Consider the following 19235-nt stretch of genomic DNA (forward strand, 5'->3'; position numbering starts at 1 on the left):
CTTTAGTCAACCTGGTCATGTTAGGTGACCCTTGGAATCTGGGACAACCTTTGAATTTCTTTGCAAGGAATTACCTGACTCTCTGGAGATAGCCTCACCCTGTGCAAATAAGTTTGAGAAATGATTTTAGGTTGAAAAGAGAATTTTCTCCCTAGCTTCTACATCGGAAATTATAGGCTCCAAAGTATGCCTGTGACTCTCTTGTTCACACTGTCTCCTTAACTGCTAGAACAGCAACCTCCATAGAGTCAGAACTCAGCAAATACTGTTTTCAGTATGTAGTGAACAAATTAACGGTGCAAATGCAAAGCTTCAAACTTAGGGTAAGGAACTTTGACATTAAAAATGATATCATTACGAAGTCAGAAACATACAGATTCGCTGTAAAGAATCCAGTGGTCTTAGTGTACCATGAACAATGCATTATTTTTGCCATCATTTCTAAATTTCACTTTGATGTTCTTTACTTTTTCGTGTTTTTTGGTTTGCACTCAGAGTTTTGTGCTAGCTAGGCAAATGCTCTCAAAATCATCTTTCTTGACTAGGAGGTACTGGGGTTTAAACTGGAGTCTTGTGTTCATGTGTCCTGACACTTGAATCATTCTACCAGATTTTTAAATTTTAGAAACAAGTACAAGGAAATATTTTATTAGTCATGTCTGTATTATCATTGCATGCTTCACAAAACTGAATATCTTTTGTTAATTCATTTTCCTGGTTTGGTTTTTATTTTTAAAAATATTTTTATCTGTAAGTAGCTGTACATAGGATTTGCTATTCAGCATCGCAGTCTATGAATATGGTATGTCTTCATGAATGCCAGGCCTCTGGAACATTCTCACCCATCCCTCTCAACCCACCCTCCTCTCACTTCTCTTTACTTGAAAGGGTATGTATTGATTTTTTTGGCCATTGATGAATACCAAACATCTTTTTTTTTGTAGAAAATTAAGCACATTTTTTTATTGAAGCTTACATTGTGGTACAGAAATAAATTTCATGCTGTGCTCCTTCAAACTTTATGAAGTACACACATTTTCAGTGATGGGGACTCATTCATTTTAGTTCATTTCATATCTACAGATATGCAGAGTGTTTATATGGGCATGTAGTTAGTTCCTCATATGGATATAAACTAGTTCAGTCAGAAATATTTCCTACAAGAAATCCAGTGGTCAGTGAAGTGAAAATATATTTTCCTTTGTGATGTAAATTCTGCACTGCCCACTTTAAGGCTTTAAGTTATGTACCTTGCTAAATTTGTAATATATTCCTAAATGTGATTGACACATTTTAGGGCTAGCAAAATTTCATGATTTTAGTGTCTTCAGTAATACCTCCTAAGGTATGAACTGTCTGCCATACACTTGTTATTTCCTCTACCCTAGACTGCTAATTGCTTTCCATCTGAAACAGTACTTATTGAACTACAACCTCCCATACATGCAAAAGAATGTAGAATTTAAAAGTCTCCCTCTTAAATTGGATGAAGCCACAATCCACAATAATTGTCAACAGTTTCAGTTATCATAACTCACTAAGATGTATAGGTATACACATTCGTAGACTTTTGATTAACACTCAGAAGTATTTGCACGAACAACTGTATTTCATATCCCTTATGCACAAAATATTTTATCCTTCCTTGATCATTCACACAGTGACACACAGAGCTGGGAAGTATTTGTAGGAATCCCAATAAATAGGGACGATGACAATTTACTAAGAACCATTGATCATACAGGCCCAGAATCCAAGTTACTCAACCTTGGTAGGAAGTTTACCTGATGAACAGCAACAAGACGCTCCAACAAGGTTTTTTGTTTTGTTTTCTTTTTGTTTACAGTCCTCGGGCTTGAACGCAGGGACTGTGAAATGTCCCTAGCTTCTTCTTGCTCAATGGTAGTACTGGGGGACATGAGTCATAACGCCACTTCTGGCTTTTTTTATATGTGGTGCTGAGGAGTTGACCCCTGGCTTCATGTATAGGAGATGAGCACTTTACCACTAGGCCATATTCCCAGCCCTCAACAAGTTTTTTATTCATTAGAAATGAAGGTAAGAGGCAAGGGTAATGCCACAACAGACAATTAAGAAATTATTATAATTACTCCTACATTCTTCTTACATATGAGTGAAATGAAATGGGAAACACTTTTGATAATCATGGAGGCAAATGAAAGGAATCCTACAAAGTCACTATGGTCAAATCAGCAATAACAAAGCATTTGCGCCAGGCATTGTGGACTGTGTCCAGAACTTGAGAGGCCCAGGCAGGAGAATGGGGAATTTGAAGCCACCATGGGTTAAGACTTGGTCTCAAAAACAGAAAGGTTTAGACACTGAAGGAAGGGGTGACAATACCCCCAAAGAAATGTACATCACCTGTTATGAAATGGTAGCCTTACTAGGTGGTGGTGACTCACACTTGTATTCCTAGCTACTCAGGAGACTGAAATCTGAGGCTCTCAGTTCAAAGCCAGACTGGTCAGGATAGTCCAAACACTCTTATCTTCACTCAACCACCAGATCTGGAGGTGGCTCTGGGGTCCAAAGCAGTAGAGCACTAGCCATGAGCATGAGAGCTCAGGACAGTGTCCAGACCCAAGTTCAAGCCCCAGGAAAAATAAAGGTAACCTCTGTGAGCATCACCTTTATAATAGCAATAAAAATGTTTAAGTGTACCAATTCATTGTGAAAACATTTAACCTTTTATACCTAAAAGTTAAATAGTTTCCCACTACCCGCAATTTGTTACTGCCTAGTAATACTGGAAATGCCTTTTTAAGGAAAGAAAGGTAAATTTCAAGCACAACGTGGTGGTGTAAACACAAGAAATTTATATATACTCAACACAGATTCCATATTAACTTCATGTAAAATAATGCTAGAAATATGACTTCACACAATTGGCTCCTATTTCATGGTATAATCTTCCCTTTAAGTGGTGCACACTGAAAAGGGCATTCTAAAAATGAGTAGTACCAGAAGGCCGTGGTATGGTACATGCCTAGAATCCTACATAGCCAGAGGGTGCAGTTTGTGGATCAAAGTTCAAAGCCACCCAGGTGGATTAATCCACAAGACTCTTATCTCCAATTAACCAGTCAAAAGCCAGACAGAACACTTGGCCTAAAAGCTAAAGCATCATCCTTGAGCAAAACAGACAACCCAGAGTCTGAGGCCCTGAGTTCAAGCCCCAGTACACACACACACACACACACACTTGCACTCATACACAAACCCGCACACACTTGCACTCAAAGTGAGACACTTAATGAGAAATAAGAAATTTCTGCTAAACTCAAGTAAATGAAGACCGGAAAGGGAATATAATAAATAAGAAGGGCCAGGGTGGGTAGCTCAGTGGCAGAATGTTTGTCGCGAGTGCCAGTATTCCTGAGTTTAATCACTATCACATCACAAAAAAAGACAAAATACTAGTCATTGGCAACTACGTTTTTCTTTGGTAAATGTTACTAATCATTATTTATCCACCCCCTTTGAACCAATAGAATATTAATAAAAGGGTACTTTACTTTGCATGTCCTATCTTACACAACTCAAGGCATTCACAGGATCTGATGCTCCCCTGTGGGAGACAGATGGTAGAACTGGCTTACCGGAAGGTGGCTGGGGTCTCCTTGTGACATAGGGAAATCCTGGGGTAGCAGGAGAGGCTCGCTTTTGGCACAGCTCTCCTGGCTGAGGAGCGTGTCCGCATAGTTGGGCTGCGGGAAGATCAGGTGGCTCTTCCCCGAGTCCGCGGTGAGCGACACCTCATGGGAATAGGTCTGCAGGAAAGCGTGCACCCCATCCACACCCACCAAGTGTGAAGCAGGTAGACCTGCCAGCCCACTGTGTGCTGTCGGAGATGGACGGCTCGTGTGCCAGCGTCTCAGCCTCAGGGCCAGCAGCACGATGACAAAAGCCAGAAAGACACAGGAGACCACGGCCACTGCCACCACTAAGTACAGCGTGAGGTCGGAGTCCCCTGTGTCAGGGGCAGTGTGGACGCTGCTCAAATCTGCCAGGACCTCCGGGATGCTGTCAGCCACGGCGATGGTGAGCGTGACGGTGGCTGAGAGGGGCGGCTGGCCGTGGTCCTGCACCGCCACCACGAGGCTCTGCTTGAGCGCGTCTCTGTCCAGCAGGGCCCGCGCCGTGCGCACCTCACCCGTGTGCAGCCCCACCGTGAAGAGCCCCGGCTCGCTGGCCTTGAGCAGGCGGTAGGACAGCCAGGCGTTCTGTCCTGAGTCTTTGTCCACGGCCACCACCTTGGTCACCAGGTATCCTGGCTCTGCAGAGCGAGGTGTCAGCTCCACGCCCGTGGAACCGTCCGTGGGGAGGGTGGGGTAGAGGATCTCAGGTGCGTTATCATTCTGGTCCAGCACAAACAGGCTCAGGGACACGTTGCTGCTGAGGGGTGGCTGTCCAGCGTCGCTGGCGATCACAAGCAGCTGCAAGTCTTGGAACTGCTCATAATCAAAGGAACGAAGAGCATACAGGACTCCCGTGTTGGAGTTGATGGAGATGTAGGAGGACAGAGGCACTCCCTGGATGGTGTCCTCTGTGAGAGAGTACGTTACTTGGGCGTTCTCCCCACTGTCAGGGTCCTGGGCTGTCATGCCTAAGATGGACGTTCCTCTCGGGTTGTTTTCTGGAATGTAGGCAGAGTAGGAGGCGTGAGTGAAGGTGGGTGGGTTGTCATTGATGTCTGTCACCTGCAATGCAATATGCATCTCTGTAGATAGGGGAGGTGTTCCCTGGTCAGTGGCAGTTAGCAGGATGTCATATTCTGAGACTTCCTCTCTGTCCAGAGTTCTGTGTGTCAATAACCGGTAATAATTTCCATAGGTCTTTTCCAGTCTAAATGGAAGATAATCTGGAATGGAACATGTGACGAGGCCATTGTCTCCGGAGTCACTGTCATGAACGTTGAAAAGAGCAATGACGGCTCCTGGTGAAGAAGGCTCTTGGATAGAGCTGGTGAGTGAGGTAACTGTGACTTCTGGAGCATTGTCGTTTACATCCATGACTGTCACGCGCACCTTACTTCGGGCTTGAAGTCCAGGTCCATCAAGGGCTTCTACATCGATATTGTAGAATCCATTCTCCTCATAATCCAGATCCCCTAATATTGTGATGACCCCACTGACAGAATCCAACTGGAACAGCTGGGCTATTCTGTCTAGGTCATTCCGGAAGGAATATGTCACTTCTCCATTGGTCCCCTCATCTGGATCGGTGGCTTTGATGGTGAGCAGCTGGGTGCCCACGGGCAAATTCTCCCGCACACTGACGTGGTACTCTGGCTGGGTGAATGCGGGAGCGTTATCGTTGATGTCCAGGAGTGTGATGTGAATCCTGGCAGTGCCCGAGCGAACAGGGTCGCCTCCATCGTAGGCAATGAGAACCAGGTGGTGAACTGGCTCTTCCTCACGGTCTAGGGTTCGTTCTAGCACCAGCACCGGATACTGCACCCCATCAGGTCCTCTCTGCACGTCCAGGGAGAAGTGAGCATTGGAGCTGAGCTGGTAACCCTGCAGAGAATTCAGCCCTATGTCTGGATCGAAAGCTTCAGGGAGCGGAAATCTCGTCCCAGGATCTTCATTTTCAACAACTTTTATTTCCCTCTGCTCTGTACGAAACCTGGGCGCATTGTCATTCACATCGGTTATTTCCACCTCGATTCCCACAATGCTCACCTTGTCCTCTAGGAGGATCTCCAAGTGTGCCACACACTGGGCAGATGTGTGGCAGAGCTGCTCGCGGTCGATCCTGCCCGCGGTGACCAGGCCGCCGCCCCGCGGGCTCAGCGCGAAGAGCTGCGCCTTCCCTCTGGACACGATGCGCACGCCGCGCTCCGCCAGCTCCCGCGGCTCCAGCCCCAGGTCCTGGGCCAGGTCACCCACGGCAGAGCCTTCTTCCAGCTCCTCCCGCACCGTGTAGCGGATCTGCTGGGCCCGCACTTCCCACAGGGCTCCCAGCACAAAGCACATCCACACCAGTCGCCTGCAGTCTGATGGAGAAGCAGCCGCCATGACAGCCCCGCTGCGCGACAGCCTGACGTTGGCGGCTCCCGCTGGAGGCCGAGGAGCCCTGGGTCCTGGTCTTCCCAGGGCCGATGCGTTCGCGGTGGAACGCTGAGCAATCGCGGGTCCCAGATGAAGCTTTGCAAGCGCCCGGAACCAGGGCTGTGCGCTGCGGAAATCTCCTTCTGACTGAAGGTCTGGTTGTTTTTCCCCGCGTGGTGAACAGCGACACTCAGAGCCCTAAACTGTTATTGCAACCCCTTCTTGAAAATGAAGAGTGCAAAACTTTATACTGTTTCGATTGCTAATCTCATTTCTTCCGAGGAGAATAAATAACAAATTCCTGTTGTTTAATTTGCAACGAAAGGATCCACAATATTTTTGTTATCCACTAAGTTGTTTTCTCAGAGAAGTCACATTGGTTTTTGAGAAAAAAGTGTTTTCTACGTTTCAAAAGGTTTTTTAAAGTAATCATTCCCAAAGAACATTTTCAGTATACTATATTTCTTTCTAATACCAGAGCAGGAATGGAGGGTAAAGGAAACAGAGGAGTAACAGACAGCATCCTTTTATTTGGATGTTCAGCTTCAGTCAACCTGGCCTTCTGAGGGGACCATTGGAGTCTGGGACAAACTTTCAATTCCTTTGCAAGGGATTAACTGACACTCTGGACATAGTCTCACCCTGTGCAAATAAGGTTGAGAAATGATTTCAGGTTGACAGAGAATTTTATCACTAGCTTTTATACCAGAAATTTTAGGCTCCACCCGGTGCCTGTGACTCTCTTGTTCACAGTGTCTCCTTAACTGCTTCAACAGCAACCTCCATAGATTTGGAATTCAGCAAAATCTGTTTTCAGTATTTAGTGAACACATTACCGGTGCAAATGGAAAGCTTCAAACTTTGGGTAAGGAACTTTGACATTAAAAATGATATCATCTAGAAGGCAGAAACATACTGACATGCTGTGAAGAATCCAGTGGTCTTAGTGTACCATAACCAATGCATTATTTTTGCCATCATTTCTAAATTTCACTTTGATGTTCTTTACTTTTTCCTGTTATTTTGGTTTGCACTCAAAGTTTTGTGCTAGCTAGGCAAGTGCTCTCAAAATCATCTTTCTTCTTTTGGAGGTACTGGGGTTGAAACTAGGAGCCTTGTGTTCATGTGTCCTGCCACTTGAATCATTCTACCAGCTTTTTTAAATTTGAGAAGCAAGTACAAGGAAATATTTTATTAGTTATGTATGTATTATCATTGCAAGATTCATAGAACTGAATATTTATTGTTAATTAATTTTCCTGGTTTGTTTTTAATTTTTAAAAATATTTTTTTCTCGGTCTGGGAGTATGGCCTAGTGGCAAGAGAGGCTGCTTCGTATACATGAAGCCCTGGGTTCAATTCCCCAGTACCACATATATGGAAAACGGCCAGAAGTGGCACTGTGGCTCAAGTGGCAGAGTGCTAGCCTTGAGCAAAAGGAAGCCAGGGACAGTGCTCAAGCTCTGATTCCAAGGCCCAGCACTGGCAATAAATAAATAAATAAACAAAAATATATATTATCTGTAAGTAGCTGTACAAATGAGTTGTCATTCAGCAATGCAGTCTATGAATATGGTATGTCTTCATGAATGCAATGCCTTTTGAACATTCTCACCCATCCCTCCCAACCCACTCTCCTCTCAGTTGTCTTAACTTAAAAGGGTATGTATTAATTTTTTTTGCCATTTATGAATACCAAGCATCTTTTTTTGTAGAAAATTAAGCACATTTTTTATTGAAGCTTACGTGGTGGTACAGAAATAGATTTCATTTTGTGCTCCTTCAAGCTTTATGAAGTACACACATTTTCAGTGATGGCGCCTCATTCATTTTGGCTCATTTCATATATATATATATACATATATACGGATATATATATATGTAAAGTGTTTATATTGGCATGTAGTTATTTCCTCATATGGATATAAACTAGTTCAGTCAGAAATATTTCCTAGAAGACATGAGTGGTCAGTGAAGTGAAAATATATTTCGTTGTGTGATGTAAATTCTGCACTGCCCTCTTTAAGGCTTTAAGTTATGTACCTTGCTAAATCTGTAATATATTCTTAAATGTGACTGACACATTTTAGGGCTAACAAAATTTCATGATTTTAGTATCTTTAGTAATACCTCCTCAGGTATGAACTGTCTGCCATTGCCCACTTGTTATTTCCTCTACTCTAGACTGCTAATTGCATTCCATCCCAAACAGTATTTATTGAACTACAACCTCCCATACATGCAAAAGAATGTAGAACTTAAAATTCTCCCTCTTAAATTGGATGAAGCCACATTCCACTATAATTGCCAACACCATCAGTTATCAGAACTCACTAAGTTGTATAGGTATACACATTTGTAGAGTTTTGATTAACATTCAGAAGTATTTGCACTAACAAATGTATTTCATATCCCTTATGCACAAAATACTTTATCCTTCCCTGATCATTCACACAGTGACACACAGAGCTGGGAAGTATTTGTAGGAATCCCAATAAATAGGGATGATGACAATGTACTAAGAACCATTAATCATGCAGGCTCAGAATCCAAGTTACTCAACCTTGGTAGGAAGTTTACCTGATGAACAGCAACAAGACGCTCCAACAAGGTTTTTTGTTTTCTTTTCTTTTTGCTTCCAGTCCTCAGGATTGAACTCAGGGACTGAGAAATGTACCTAGGTTCTTCTTGCTCAAAGGTAGCACTGGGCGACTTGAGTTATAGCGCCACTTCTGGCTTTTTCTATATGTGGTGCTGAGGAATGGTCCCAGGCTTCATGTATAGGAGATGAGCACTTTACCACTAGGCCATATTCCCAGCCCTCAACAAGTTTTTTATTCATTAGAAATGAAGGTAGGAGTCAGGGTAATGCCACAAAAGACAATTAAGAAATTATTATAATTACTACTACATTCTTCTTACATATGAGTGAAATGAAATGGGAAACACTTTTGATAATCATGGAAGCAAATGAAAGGAATCCTACAAAGTCACTATGGTCAGAACAGCAACAAAAAGGCATTTGCGCCAGGCATTGTGGACTGTGTCCAGCACTTGAGAGGCCCAGGCAGGAGAATGGGGAATTTGAAGCCAGCATGGGTATGGCTTGGTCTCAAAATCAGAAATGTTTAGACACTGAAGGAGGGGGTGACATTTCCCCCAAAGAAATGTACTTATTCCCTGCGTTATGAAATGGTAGCCTTACCAGGTGGTGGTGACTCACACCTGTATTCCTAGCTTCTCAGGAGACTGAAATCTGAGGACCTCAGTTCAAAGCTAGACTGGTCAGGATAGTCCATGACACTCTTATCTTCACTCAACCATCAGAAACCTGGAGCTATCACGCTTGCAGTGCTCCAGGCTGCTCTGGGCTCGGGGTTCGGGGCAGCTGGTCCACGGCTGCTGGTTGACCTTCGCTGACCTCGTGGCCGCCTGGAGGCGGCCATGGAGTCTGTGACCTTTGATCATGTGTTTGTCAACTTCACCCTGGAGGAGTGGGCTTTGCTTGATCCTTCCCAACAGCAGCTGTACAGAGATGTGATGGTGGATACTTTCAGGAACCTGGCCTCCATACAAAAAGAACAGGAAGACCAGACTGTTGAAGAAGTGTGTAAAAGTACCAAGAAATATCTAAGGATGGGAATGGTGAGTAATCAGAGAAAATACAGTCTTTGCATTGTCATCTGCAGTGCAGCCTGGTAGTGGACTGAGCCCAGGAATATTCTTTTGCATATCAAGAAGTGAGAAGGAAGTTTTAAAACTATACTAGTAAGCAAATTGATTTGGTTTCAATATTTTCTCCAAAATACATTTAGGTTGAGTAGCCCTAATCAGCATATCAAAAATCCAAAATGTTTTAACATTGGAAACATCTGGGCCTCCAGTCTCTTGCCACAAACAACGATTTCTGATGCTTTAAGGGTTTAAGATTTATGGAGATTCTATGAACATAAAGAAGGTCTTCAAGGTGGTGAAATCGTCCAAGGTACTCTAGATTGTGCTATGAACATTAAATCTCCTGCTGCAGTGGAAGCCATCTTCCTCAGGCATTCATCCCTGAATATGGCCTTCAGAACTTACACTGACTCCAAACTCTATGAGTACCAGGCATTTGAAGAGAAGCTGTGTAAATGCACCACATGTGGGAGAGCCTGCAGTGATCCCCAGTGCTTCCAGAATGCCAAGAGCACCAACACTGGAGCCAGAACCCACGCGTGTAAGCAGTGTGGGAATGTCTTCAGTCATCCCACCTCCGGTAGGATACACAGACGGACTCACACAGGAGAGAAACCACATGTGTGTCAGCAATGTGGAAAAGCTTTTAGTTCTTCCAGTTACATTAGGATACACGAAAGGACGCACAGTGGGGAGAAGCCTTATGTGTGCCCGCAGTGTGGGAAGGCCTTCAGCTACCCAGGTTATGTTAAGATACATGAAAGGACTCACACAGGAGAGAAGCCCCATGTCTGCCAGCAGTGTGGGAAAGCCTTCTTTACTTTGAGTGATGTTCGAAAGCATGAAAGAACTCACAGTGGTGAGAAACCCTTTCTGTGTAAGGAGTGTGGGAAAGCCTTCATTGATTCAAGTTCCTTGCATAAACATAAAATAACTCACACTGAAGAGAAGCCCTACGTATGCAGACAGTGTGGAAAAGCCTTTAGGTCTTGTGGTTACATGACCATACATGAGAGGATTCACACTGGAGAGAAGCCTTATGTCTGTAATCAGTGTGGGAAAGCATTTGGGCAATCCAGTCACTATCTCATCCATGAGAGAACTCACACTGGAGAGAAGCCCTATGTGTGTAAGCAGTGCAGGAAAGCCTTCTTTACTCTGAGTGGTTGTTGGAAACATGAACGAACTCATAATGAACAGAAACCCTTCCTTTGTAATGAATGTGGGGAAACTTTCAGTGATTCTAGTTACTTACACCCACATGAAATAACACACTAGAAAGAACACCTTTCCCCATAAACAATATAAAAGATAATTTGAGCAAATGGGATAAAAGCCTCTGTAAGGAATGTGGGTAAGCCTTTGTTAATTCTGATTCTTTGCACAAATATTAAAATAATTCACATTGGGAGGAAAAAGAAAAAGAAACCTGGAGGTGGCTCTAGGGTACAAATCAGTAGAGCACTACCCTTGAGCATGAGAGCTCAGGACAGTGTCCAGACCCAAGTTCAAGCCCCAGGACAAATAAAAGTAACTTCTGTGTGCATCACCTTTATAATAGCAATAAAAATGTTTAAGTGTACCAATTCATTGTGAAAATATTTAACTTTTTATACCAAAAAGTTAAATAGTTACCCACTACCCACAACTTGTTACTGCCTAGTAATACTGGAAATGCCTTTTTAAGGAAAGAAAGGTAAATTTCAAGCACAACGTGGTGGTGTAAACACAAGAAATTTATATATACTCAACACAGATTCCATATTAACTTCATGTAAAATAATGCTAGAAATATGACTTCACACTTGGCTCCTATTTCATGGTATAATCTTCCCTTTAAGTGGTGCACACTGAAAAGGGCATTCTAAAAATGAGTAGTACCAGAAGGCCGTGGTATGGTATATGCCTAGAATCCTACATAGCCAGAGGGTGCGGTTTGTGGATCAAAGTTCAAAGCCACTCAGGTGGATTAATCCACAAGACTCTTATCTCCAATTAACCAGTCAAAAGCCAGGGCAGAACACTTGGCCTAAAAGCAAAAGCATCATCCTTGAGCAAAACAGACAACCCAGAGCCTGAGGCCCTGAGTTCAAGCCCCAGTACACACACACACACACACACACTTGCACTCAAAGTGAGACTCTTAATGATAAATAAGAAATTTCTGCTAAACTCAAGTAAATGAAGACTGGAAAGGGAATATAATAAATAAGAAGAGCCAAGGTGGGTAGCTCCGTGGTAGAATGTTTGTCTTATATGACCAGTATTCCTGAGTTTAATCTCTATCACATCACAAAAAAAGACAAAATGCTAGTCATTAGCAACTAAGTTTATCTTTGGTAAATGTTACTAATCATTATTTTTCCACCCCCTTTGATCCAATGGAATATTAATAAAAGGGTGCTTTACTTTGCATGTCCTATCTTACACTACTAAAGGCATTCAGAGGATCCTATGCTCCCCCGTGTGAGAGAGATGGTAGAACTGGCTTACCGGAAGGTGGCTGGGGTCTCCTTGTGACACAGGGAAATCCTGGGGTAGCAGGAGAGGCTCGCTTTTGGCACAGCTCTCCTGGCTGAGGAGAATGTCCGCAAAGTTGGGCTGCGGGAAGATCAGGTGGCTCTTCCCCGAGTCCGCGGTGAGCGACACCTCATGGGAATAGGTCTGCAGGAAAGCGTGCATCCCATCCACACCCACCAAGTGTGAAGCAGGTAGACCTGCTTGTGAATTTGAAGCCAGTACGGGTTAAGACTTGGTCTCAAATAAATAAATGTGTAAACACTGAAGGAAGGGGTGACATTTCCCCCCAAAGAAATGTACTCATTCCCTGTCTTATGAAATGGTAGCCTTACCAGGTGGTGGTGACTCACATCTGTATTAATAGCTACCCAGGAGGCTGAAATCTGAGGATCTCAGTTCAAAGACTGCGTAGGAAAGCCATGGCACTCCTGTTTGTTAGTTTCAATTTTTGTAGCAAGTCCTGGGGCACTGACTCAGGGCCTGAGGACTGTCCTTGGCTTCTTTTTGTTCAAGGCTAGCACTGTTCCTCTTAGGCCAAAGCGCCACTTCAAGGTTTTCTATGTATTTGGTGCTGAGGAATCGAACCCAGGGCTTCATGTATACAAGGCAAACACTTTACCACTAGGCCATATTCCCAGCTCTCAATGACACTCTTATCTTCACTCAACCACCAGAAACCTAGAGGTGGCTATGAGGTCCAAAGCAGTAGAGCACTCGCCTTGAGCAAAAGAGCTCAGGACAAGGCCCAGGCCCAGAGTTCATGCCCCAGGAAAAATAAAAGTAACCTCTCTGTGCATCACCTTTGAAATAGCAATAAAATTGTTTATAGTGTACCAGTTCATTGTGATTGTTTCTAACGTTTTACACCTCCAAGTTAAATAGGCTCCCAATACCCACAAGTTGTCACTGCCTAGTTATAATGGAAATACCTTTTTAAGGAAAGGTAAATTACAAGCACAACGTGGTGGTATAAAAACAAGAAATTGATATATACTCAACACAGATTCCATATTAACTTCATGGAAAATAATACTACAAATATGATTTCACATAATTGGCTTCTATTTCATGGTATAATCTTCCCTTTCAGTAGTGCACATTGAAAAGGGCATTCTAAAAATGAGTAGTCCCAGAAGGTAGTGGTACATGCCTAGAATTCTACCTAGTCAGAGGTTGCGATCTGCAGATCAAACTTCAAAGCCAGCCAAGTGGATTAATGCACAAGCCAGTTATCTCCAGTTAACCACCCAAAACCCAGGACTGAATACTTGGCTGAAGAGCTAGAGCATCATCTTTGAGCAAAACAGATAACCAAGACCCTGAGACCCTGAGTTAAAGCCCCAGTACACGCAAACACACACACACCCCCCACACATTTACACTGAAATTGAGAGACTTAAAGATATATAACTAAGAAATTTCTGCTGAAACTACAACTGAATGAAGGCTAGAAAGGACAAATAAAAAATACGAGGCAGGTTCGGTAGCTCCATGGTAGAACGTTCATCTTGTATGGCAAGTATTCCTGAGTTTAATCACTATACATCACAAATAATAAGAGAACAAGCTATGCATTAGCAAATAAGTTTTTGTTTGGTAAATTTTACTAATCATAATTTTTCCACCCCCGTTTGACCCAATGGAATGTTAATAAAGGGGTGCTTTACTTTGCATATCTTATCTTACACAACTAAAGGCATTCACAGGATCCTGTGCTCCCCTGTGTGAGACAGATGGTAGACTGGCTTACCGGAAGGTGGCTGGGGTCTCCTTGTGACACAGGGAAATCCTGGGGTAGCAGGAGAGGCTCGCTTTTGGCACAGCTCTCCTGGCTGAGGAGCGTGTCCGCATAGTTGGGCTGCGGGAAGATCAGGTGGCTCTTCCCCGAGTCCGCGGTGAGCGACACCTCATGGGAATAGGTCTGCAGGAAAGCGTGCACCCCATCCACACCCACCAAGTGTGAAGCAGGTAGACCTGCCAGCCCACTGTGTGCTGTCGGAGACGGACGGCTCGTGTGCCAGCGTCTCAGCCTCAGTGCCAGCAGCACGATGACAAAAGCCAGAAAGACACAGGAGACCACGGCCACTGCCACCACTAAGTACAGAGTGAGGTCGGAGTCCTCTGTGTCAGGGGCAGTGTGGACGCTGCTCAAATCTGCCAGGACCTCCGGGATGCTGTCAGCCACGGCGATGGTGAGCGTGACGGTGGCCGAGAGGGGCGGCTGGCCGTGGTCCTGCACCGCCACCACGAGGCTCTGCTTGAGCGCGTCTCTGTCCAGCAGGGCCCGCGCCGTGCGCACCTCACCCGTGTGCAGCCCCACCGTGAAGAGCCCCGGCTCGCTGGCCTTGAGCAGGCGGTAGGACAGCCAGGCATTCTGTCCTGAGTCTTTGTCCACGGCCACCACCTTGGTCACCAGGTATCCTGGCTCTGCAGAGCGAGGCGTCAGCTCCACGCCCGTGGAACCATCGGTGGGGAGGGTGGGGTAGAGGATCTCAGGGGCGTTATCATTCTGGTCCAGCACGAACAGGCTCAGGGACACATTGCTGCTGAGGGGTGGCTGTCCACCATCGCTGGCGATCACAAGCAGCTGCAAGTCTTGGAACTGCTCATAATCAAAGGAACGAAGAGCATACAGGACTCCCGTGTTGGAGTTGATGGAGATGTAGGAGGACAGAGGCGCTCCCTGGATGGTGTCCTCTGTGAGAGAGTAGGTTACTTGGGCATTCTCCCCGTTGTCAGGGTCCTGGGCTGTCATGCCTAAGATGGACGCTCCTCTCGGGTTGTTTTCTGGAATGTAGGCAGAGTAGGAGGCGTGAGGGAAGGTGGGTGGGTTGTCATTGATGTCTGTCACCTGCAATGCAATATGCATCTCTGTAGACAGGGGAGGTGTTCCCTCGTCAGTGGCAGTTAGCAGAATGTCATATTCTGAGACTTCCTCTCTGTCCAGGGTTCTGTGTGTCAATAACCGGTAATAATTTCCATAGGTCTTTTCCAGTCTAAATGGAAGATGATCTGGAATCGAACATGTGACAAGGCCATTCTCTCCGGAGTCGCTGTCATGAACATTGAAAAGAGCAATGGCAGCTCCTGGTGAAGAAGGCTCTTGGATAGAGCTGGTGAGCGAGGTAACTGTGACTTCTGGAGCATTGTCGTTCACATCCACGACTGTCATGAGCACCTGACTTCGGGCTCGAAGGCCAGGTTCATCACGGGCCTCTACATCGATATTGTAGAATCCAGATTCCTCATAATCCAGATCCCCTAATAGTGTGATGACCCCACTGACAGAATCCAACTGGAACAGCTGGGATATTTTGTCGCGGTCATTCCGGAAGGAATATGTGACTTCTCCATTGGTCCCCTCATCCGGATCTGTGGCTTTGATGGTGAGCAGCTGGGTGCCCACGGGCAAATTCTCCCGCACACTGACATGGTACTCTTGCTGGGTGAATGCGGGAGCGTTGTCGTTGATGTCCAGGAGTGTGATGTGAATCCTGGCCGTGCCCGAGAACACGGGGTCGCCTCCATCGTAGGCAGTGAGAACCAGGTGGTGAACTGGCTCTTCCTCACGGTCTAGGGCGCGTTCTAGTACCAGCTCCGGATACTGCACCCCATTAGGTCCTCTCTGCACGTCCAGGGAGAAGTGAGCATTGGAGCTGAGCTGGTAACCCTGCAGAGAATTCAGCCCTATGTCCGGATCAAAAGCTTCAGGGAGCGGAAATCTCGTCCCAGGATATTCATTTTCAACAACTTTTATTTCCCACTGCTCTGTTCCAAAGCTGGGCGCATTGTCATTCACATCGGTTATTTCCACCTCGATTCCCACAATGCTCACCTTGTCCTCTAGGAGGATCTCCAAGTGTGCCACACACGGGGCAGATGTGTGGCAGAGCTGCTCGTGGTCGATCCTGCCCGCGGTGACCAGGCCGCCGCCCCGCGGGCTCAGCGCGAAGAGCTGCGCCTTCCCTCTGGACACGATGCGCACGCCGCGCTCCGCCAGCTCCCGCGGCTCCAGCCCCAGGTCCCGGGCCAGGTCGCCCACGGCAGAGCCTTCTTCCAGCTCTTCCCGCACCGTGTAGCGGATCTGCTGGGCCCGCACTTCCCACAGGGCTCCCAGCACAAAGCACATCCACACCAGTCGCCTGCAGTCTGATGGAGAAGCAGCCGCCATGACAGCCCCGCTGCGCGACAGCCTGACCTTGGCGGCTCCCGCTGGAGGCCGAGGAGCCCTGGGTCCTGGTCTTCCCAGGGCCGATGCGTTCGCGGTGGAACGCTGAGCAATCGCGGGTCCCAGATGAAGCTTTGCAAGCGCCCGGAACCAGGGCTGTGCGCTGCGGAAATCTCCTTCTGACTGAAGGTCTGGTTGTTTTTCCCCGCGTGGTGAACAGCGACACTCAGAGCCCTAAACTGTTATTGCAACCCCTTCTTGAAAATGAAGAGTGCAAAACTTTATACTGTTTCCATTCCCAATCTCATTTCTTCCGATGGAAATAAATAACAAATTCCTGTTGCTTAATTTGCAAAGAAAGGATCCACACCTTCCTTTGTTATAAACTAAGTTGTTTTCTTAGAGATGTCAGATGTGGTTTTGAGTAAAAATTATTTTCTACTTTTCAAAAGGTTTTTTTTTTTTTACAGCATTCATCCCCAAAGCCCATTTTCAGTATTGTGTCAGAATCATACTGACATGGTGCAATGAATCCAGTGGTGTTAGTATACCATAACCAATGAATTGTTTTTGCCATAATTTCTAAATTTCTCTTTAATATTGTTTACTTTTTTTTTTTTTAAACAACAGAAATTTATTCTCACAGTTCTCTAGGCCCAGTGTTTGAAATCCAGGCAGGTATTTGAGTCTTGGTAGAATCCTTTCCTTGCTTACTTCTGGCTTCTTGTGGGGCCTTCCATTCCTGATGTCCTTTGGCTTTTAGCTGTTCCTCATCTCTGCCTCTGCTGTCACAGTGTTCCTGCTTAGCCTATCTTCTGTCTTCTCAAGATGCCTCTTCTTATGAACATACAAAGGACTAGGCCTACCCTAATGACCTCATGTGAACCATGGTAATAAAGATCCAATGAGGTCACATTCACAGGTAAATCGTTCAACCCTTAACAGTGCTCATTCAAATGTTTAGGTGATTTTACATGTACTTGGTTTTTTTATTTTACTGTTTTATTCAGGGGCTCGAACTCAGGGTGTGTGGACACTATCTTTTTAGCTTTTTTGCCCAAAGCTTATGTTCTACCATTTTAGCCACACCTCCATTTCCAGTGTTTTGGTGGTTATTTGGAGGTAAGAGTTTCATGAACTTTCCTGTCTGCCTGGGCTGGCTTTGAACTGTGATCCTCAAATCTCAGTCTCCTGAGCCACCAGTGCCCTGCCGTGTGTGTGTGTGTGTGTGTGTGTGTGTGTGTGTGTGTGTATAATTTAAGAAAAAGTTAATAGCCATTTGTACTTGGTTTCTCAAATCTGCAGGTTCTCAAATTTTGCAGCATTTTTGGCAGATCACATCACAGCATTATAATACTCTAGACACATCTCCAAGAGAACTTTTGACTTAATGAAGTTCAATACAAGTACTTCCAATATTTAGAGAAATATTAACTTAGTTCCCATACATTCTTTTTTTTTAAACTATGTTTAAGTTTGTAGTTCCCATCTGCCATTATACTCAAGCTAATTCAGAGAAAATTCAGAACTAAAACTGAAGGAAACATGGCAAATGCTCTCTCTTACATGACATACAAGACCAGCTTTCTTCCAGTCCACATGCAAAAGGCTGAGAATAGGCAGTTTGGCGTTTTTGTCAAACCATAATAATAAAAGTTCACCTAATCAGTGAATGTAGACAAAGCACCAGTTCACTATTAGCATAGCATTAGGTGCTTAGCCACAAGTAGTTTGACACAATAAGTCATGTTTAGTACATATTTAAGACTTCCATTCACAAAATTCTTGGCATCATTGAGTTCCAAAGTTTTTATTGCTCTGCGACCTGAGGATTATGTTGTCTCTCTTTTAGTCCCAATAGCTCTGTTTTGAGTTCTCCAGGCTTTGGTGGAATTTCAGGTCTTGTCGGGTCGGGCCGGTAGTACCTGTGCACCACTTGGGCTCCGGCGCACATGGCCAGGAGGCTGGCCGCCACCATTTTCAGATAACTGGGCCAGGACAGCCCGCGGGCATGGTGGAAGGGCTGGCGGGGAGGGAAAAGGGGCAGCGTTAGACGGTCTAGGCCCACCATCGGCCGCACAGCTATAGGGGCTTGGGGTGCTCTCCTACCCCCGCCCCCCGCGCACGGGAGCCTGACTGAGAGGATGGATGGTAGGCAGGGGCCAAAGTGCAACTTTAGGGCCTTGCTCGGTCAGTGAGGGATGCTCCGCGTGCAGAACCGCAGCACCCTCCCCGCCATCCAGGCCCCACAGGCGCGGAATTCCACCTCCAGGAAGCACCTGCGCTAGGGAGCCACTCGCTCTACTTTTTCGTGTTATTTTGGTTTGCACTCAGAGTTTTGTGCTAGCTAGGCAAGTGCTCTCAAAATCATCTCTCTTTCTTTTGGAGGTACTGGGGTTGACACTAGGAGTGTTGGGCTCATGTGCCCTGCCACTTGAATCATTCTATCAGCTTTGTTTTTTAATTTTAGACACAAGTACAAGGAAATATTTCATTAGTCATGTATGTATTATCATTGCAAGCTTCCTTGATCTGAATATTTTTTTGTTAATTTATTTTTCTGGTTCGGTTTTTATTTAAAAAAATTTTTTTTATCTGTAAGCAGCTATATAAAGGAGTTGCCATTCAGCATCGCAGTCTATGAATATGGTATGTCTTCATGAATGCCATGCCTTTTAAACATTCCCACCCATCCCTCCCAACCCACTCTCCTCTCACTTGTCTTATCTTGATAGGGTATGTATTGACTTTTTTTTTTTTTTGCCATTTAACAAAGCCCTTTATGAAAAGCATGC

General features: G+C 45.2%; 5 protein-coding genes across 5 annotated transcripts in view; 1 reads left to right on the plus strand and 4 right to left on the minus strand.

Moving 5' to 3' along the window:
* LOC125339773 (protocadherin gamma-C4) overlaps positions 1–19235 on the minus strand; it is a 365900-nt gene that overhangs the window by 181136 nt on the left and 165529 nt on the right. The window lies entirely within an intron of this gene.
* LOC125340139 (protocadherin gamma-A4-like) lies at positions 3573–6077 on the minus strand. Its single transcript, XM_048331590.1, has one exon. It carries the CDS (start codon positions 6042–6044, stop codon positions 3573–3575), a length of 2472 nt encoding a protein of 823 aa, XP_048187547.1. The 5' UTR covers positions 6045–6077.
* Positions 9522–12458, plus strand: LOC125340140 (zinc finger protein 239-like). The gene is made up of 3 exons (XM_048331592.1): positions 9522–9693; positions 10105–10965; positions 12319–12458. Exons 1-3 carry the CDS (start codon positions 9522–9524, stop codon positions 12456–12458), a joined length of 1173 nt encoding a protein of 390 aa, XP_048187549.1.
* Positions 13963–16609, minus strand: LOC125340141 (protocadherin gamma-A4-like). The gene has a single exon (XM_048331593.1). It carries the CDS (start codon positions 16441–16443, stop codon positions 13963–13965), a length of 2481 nt encoding a protein of 826 aa, XP_048187550.1. The 5' UTR covers positions 16444–16609.
* Positions 18138–18511, minus strand: LOC125340142 (protein BRAWNIN-like). Its single transcript, XM_048331594.1, has one exon. The coding sequence runs from the start codon at positions 18509–18511 to the stop codon at positions 18251–18253; it is 261 nt and encodes an 86-aa protein (XP_048187551.1). The 3' UTR covers positions 18138–18250.

Source organism: Perognathus longimembris, chromosome 22, assembly GCF_023159225.1.
Source record: "Perognathus longimembris pacificus isolate PPM17 chromosome 22, ASM2315922v1, whole genome shotgun sequence".
Classification (NCBI taxonomy): Eukaryota; Metazoa; Chordata; class Mammalia; order Rodentia; family Heteromyidae; genus Perognathus; species Perognathus longimembris.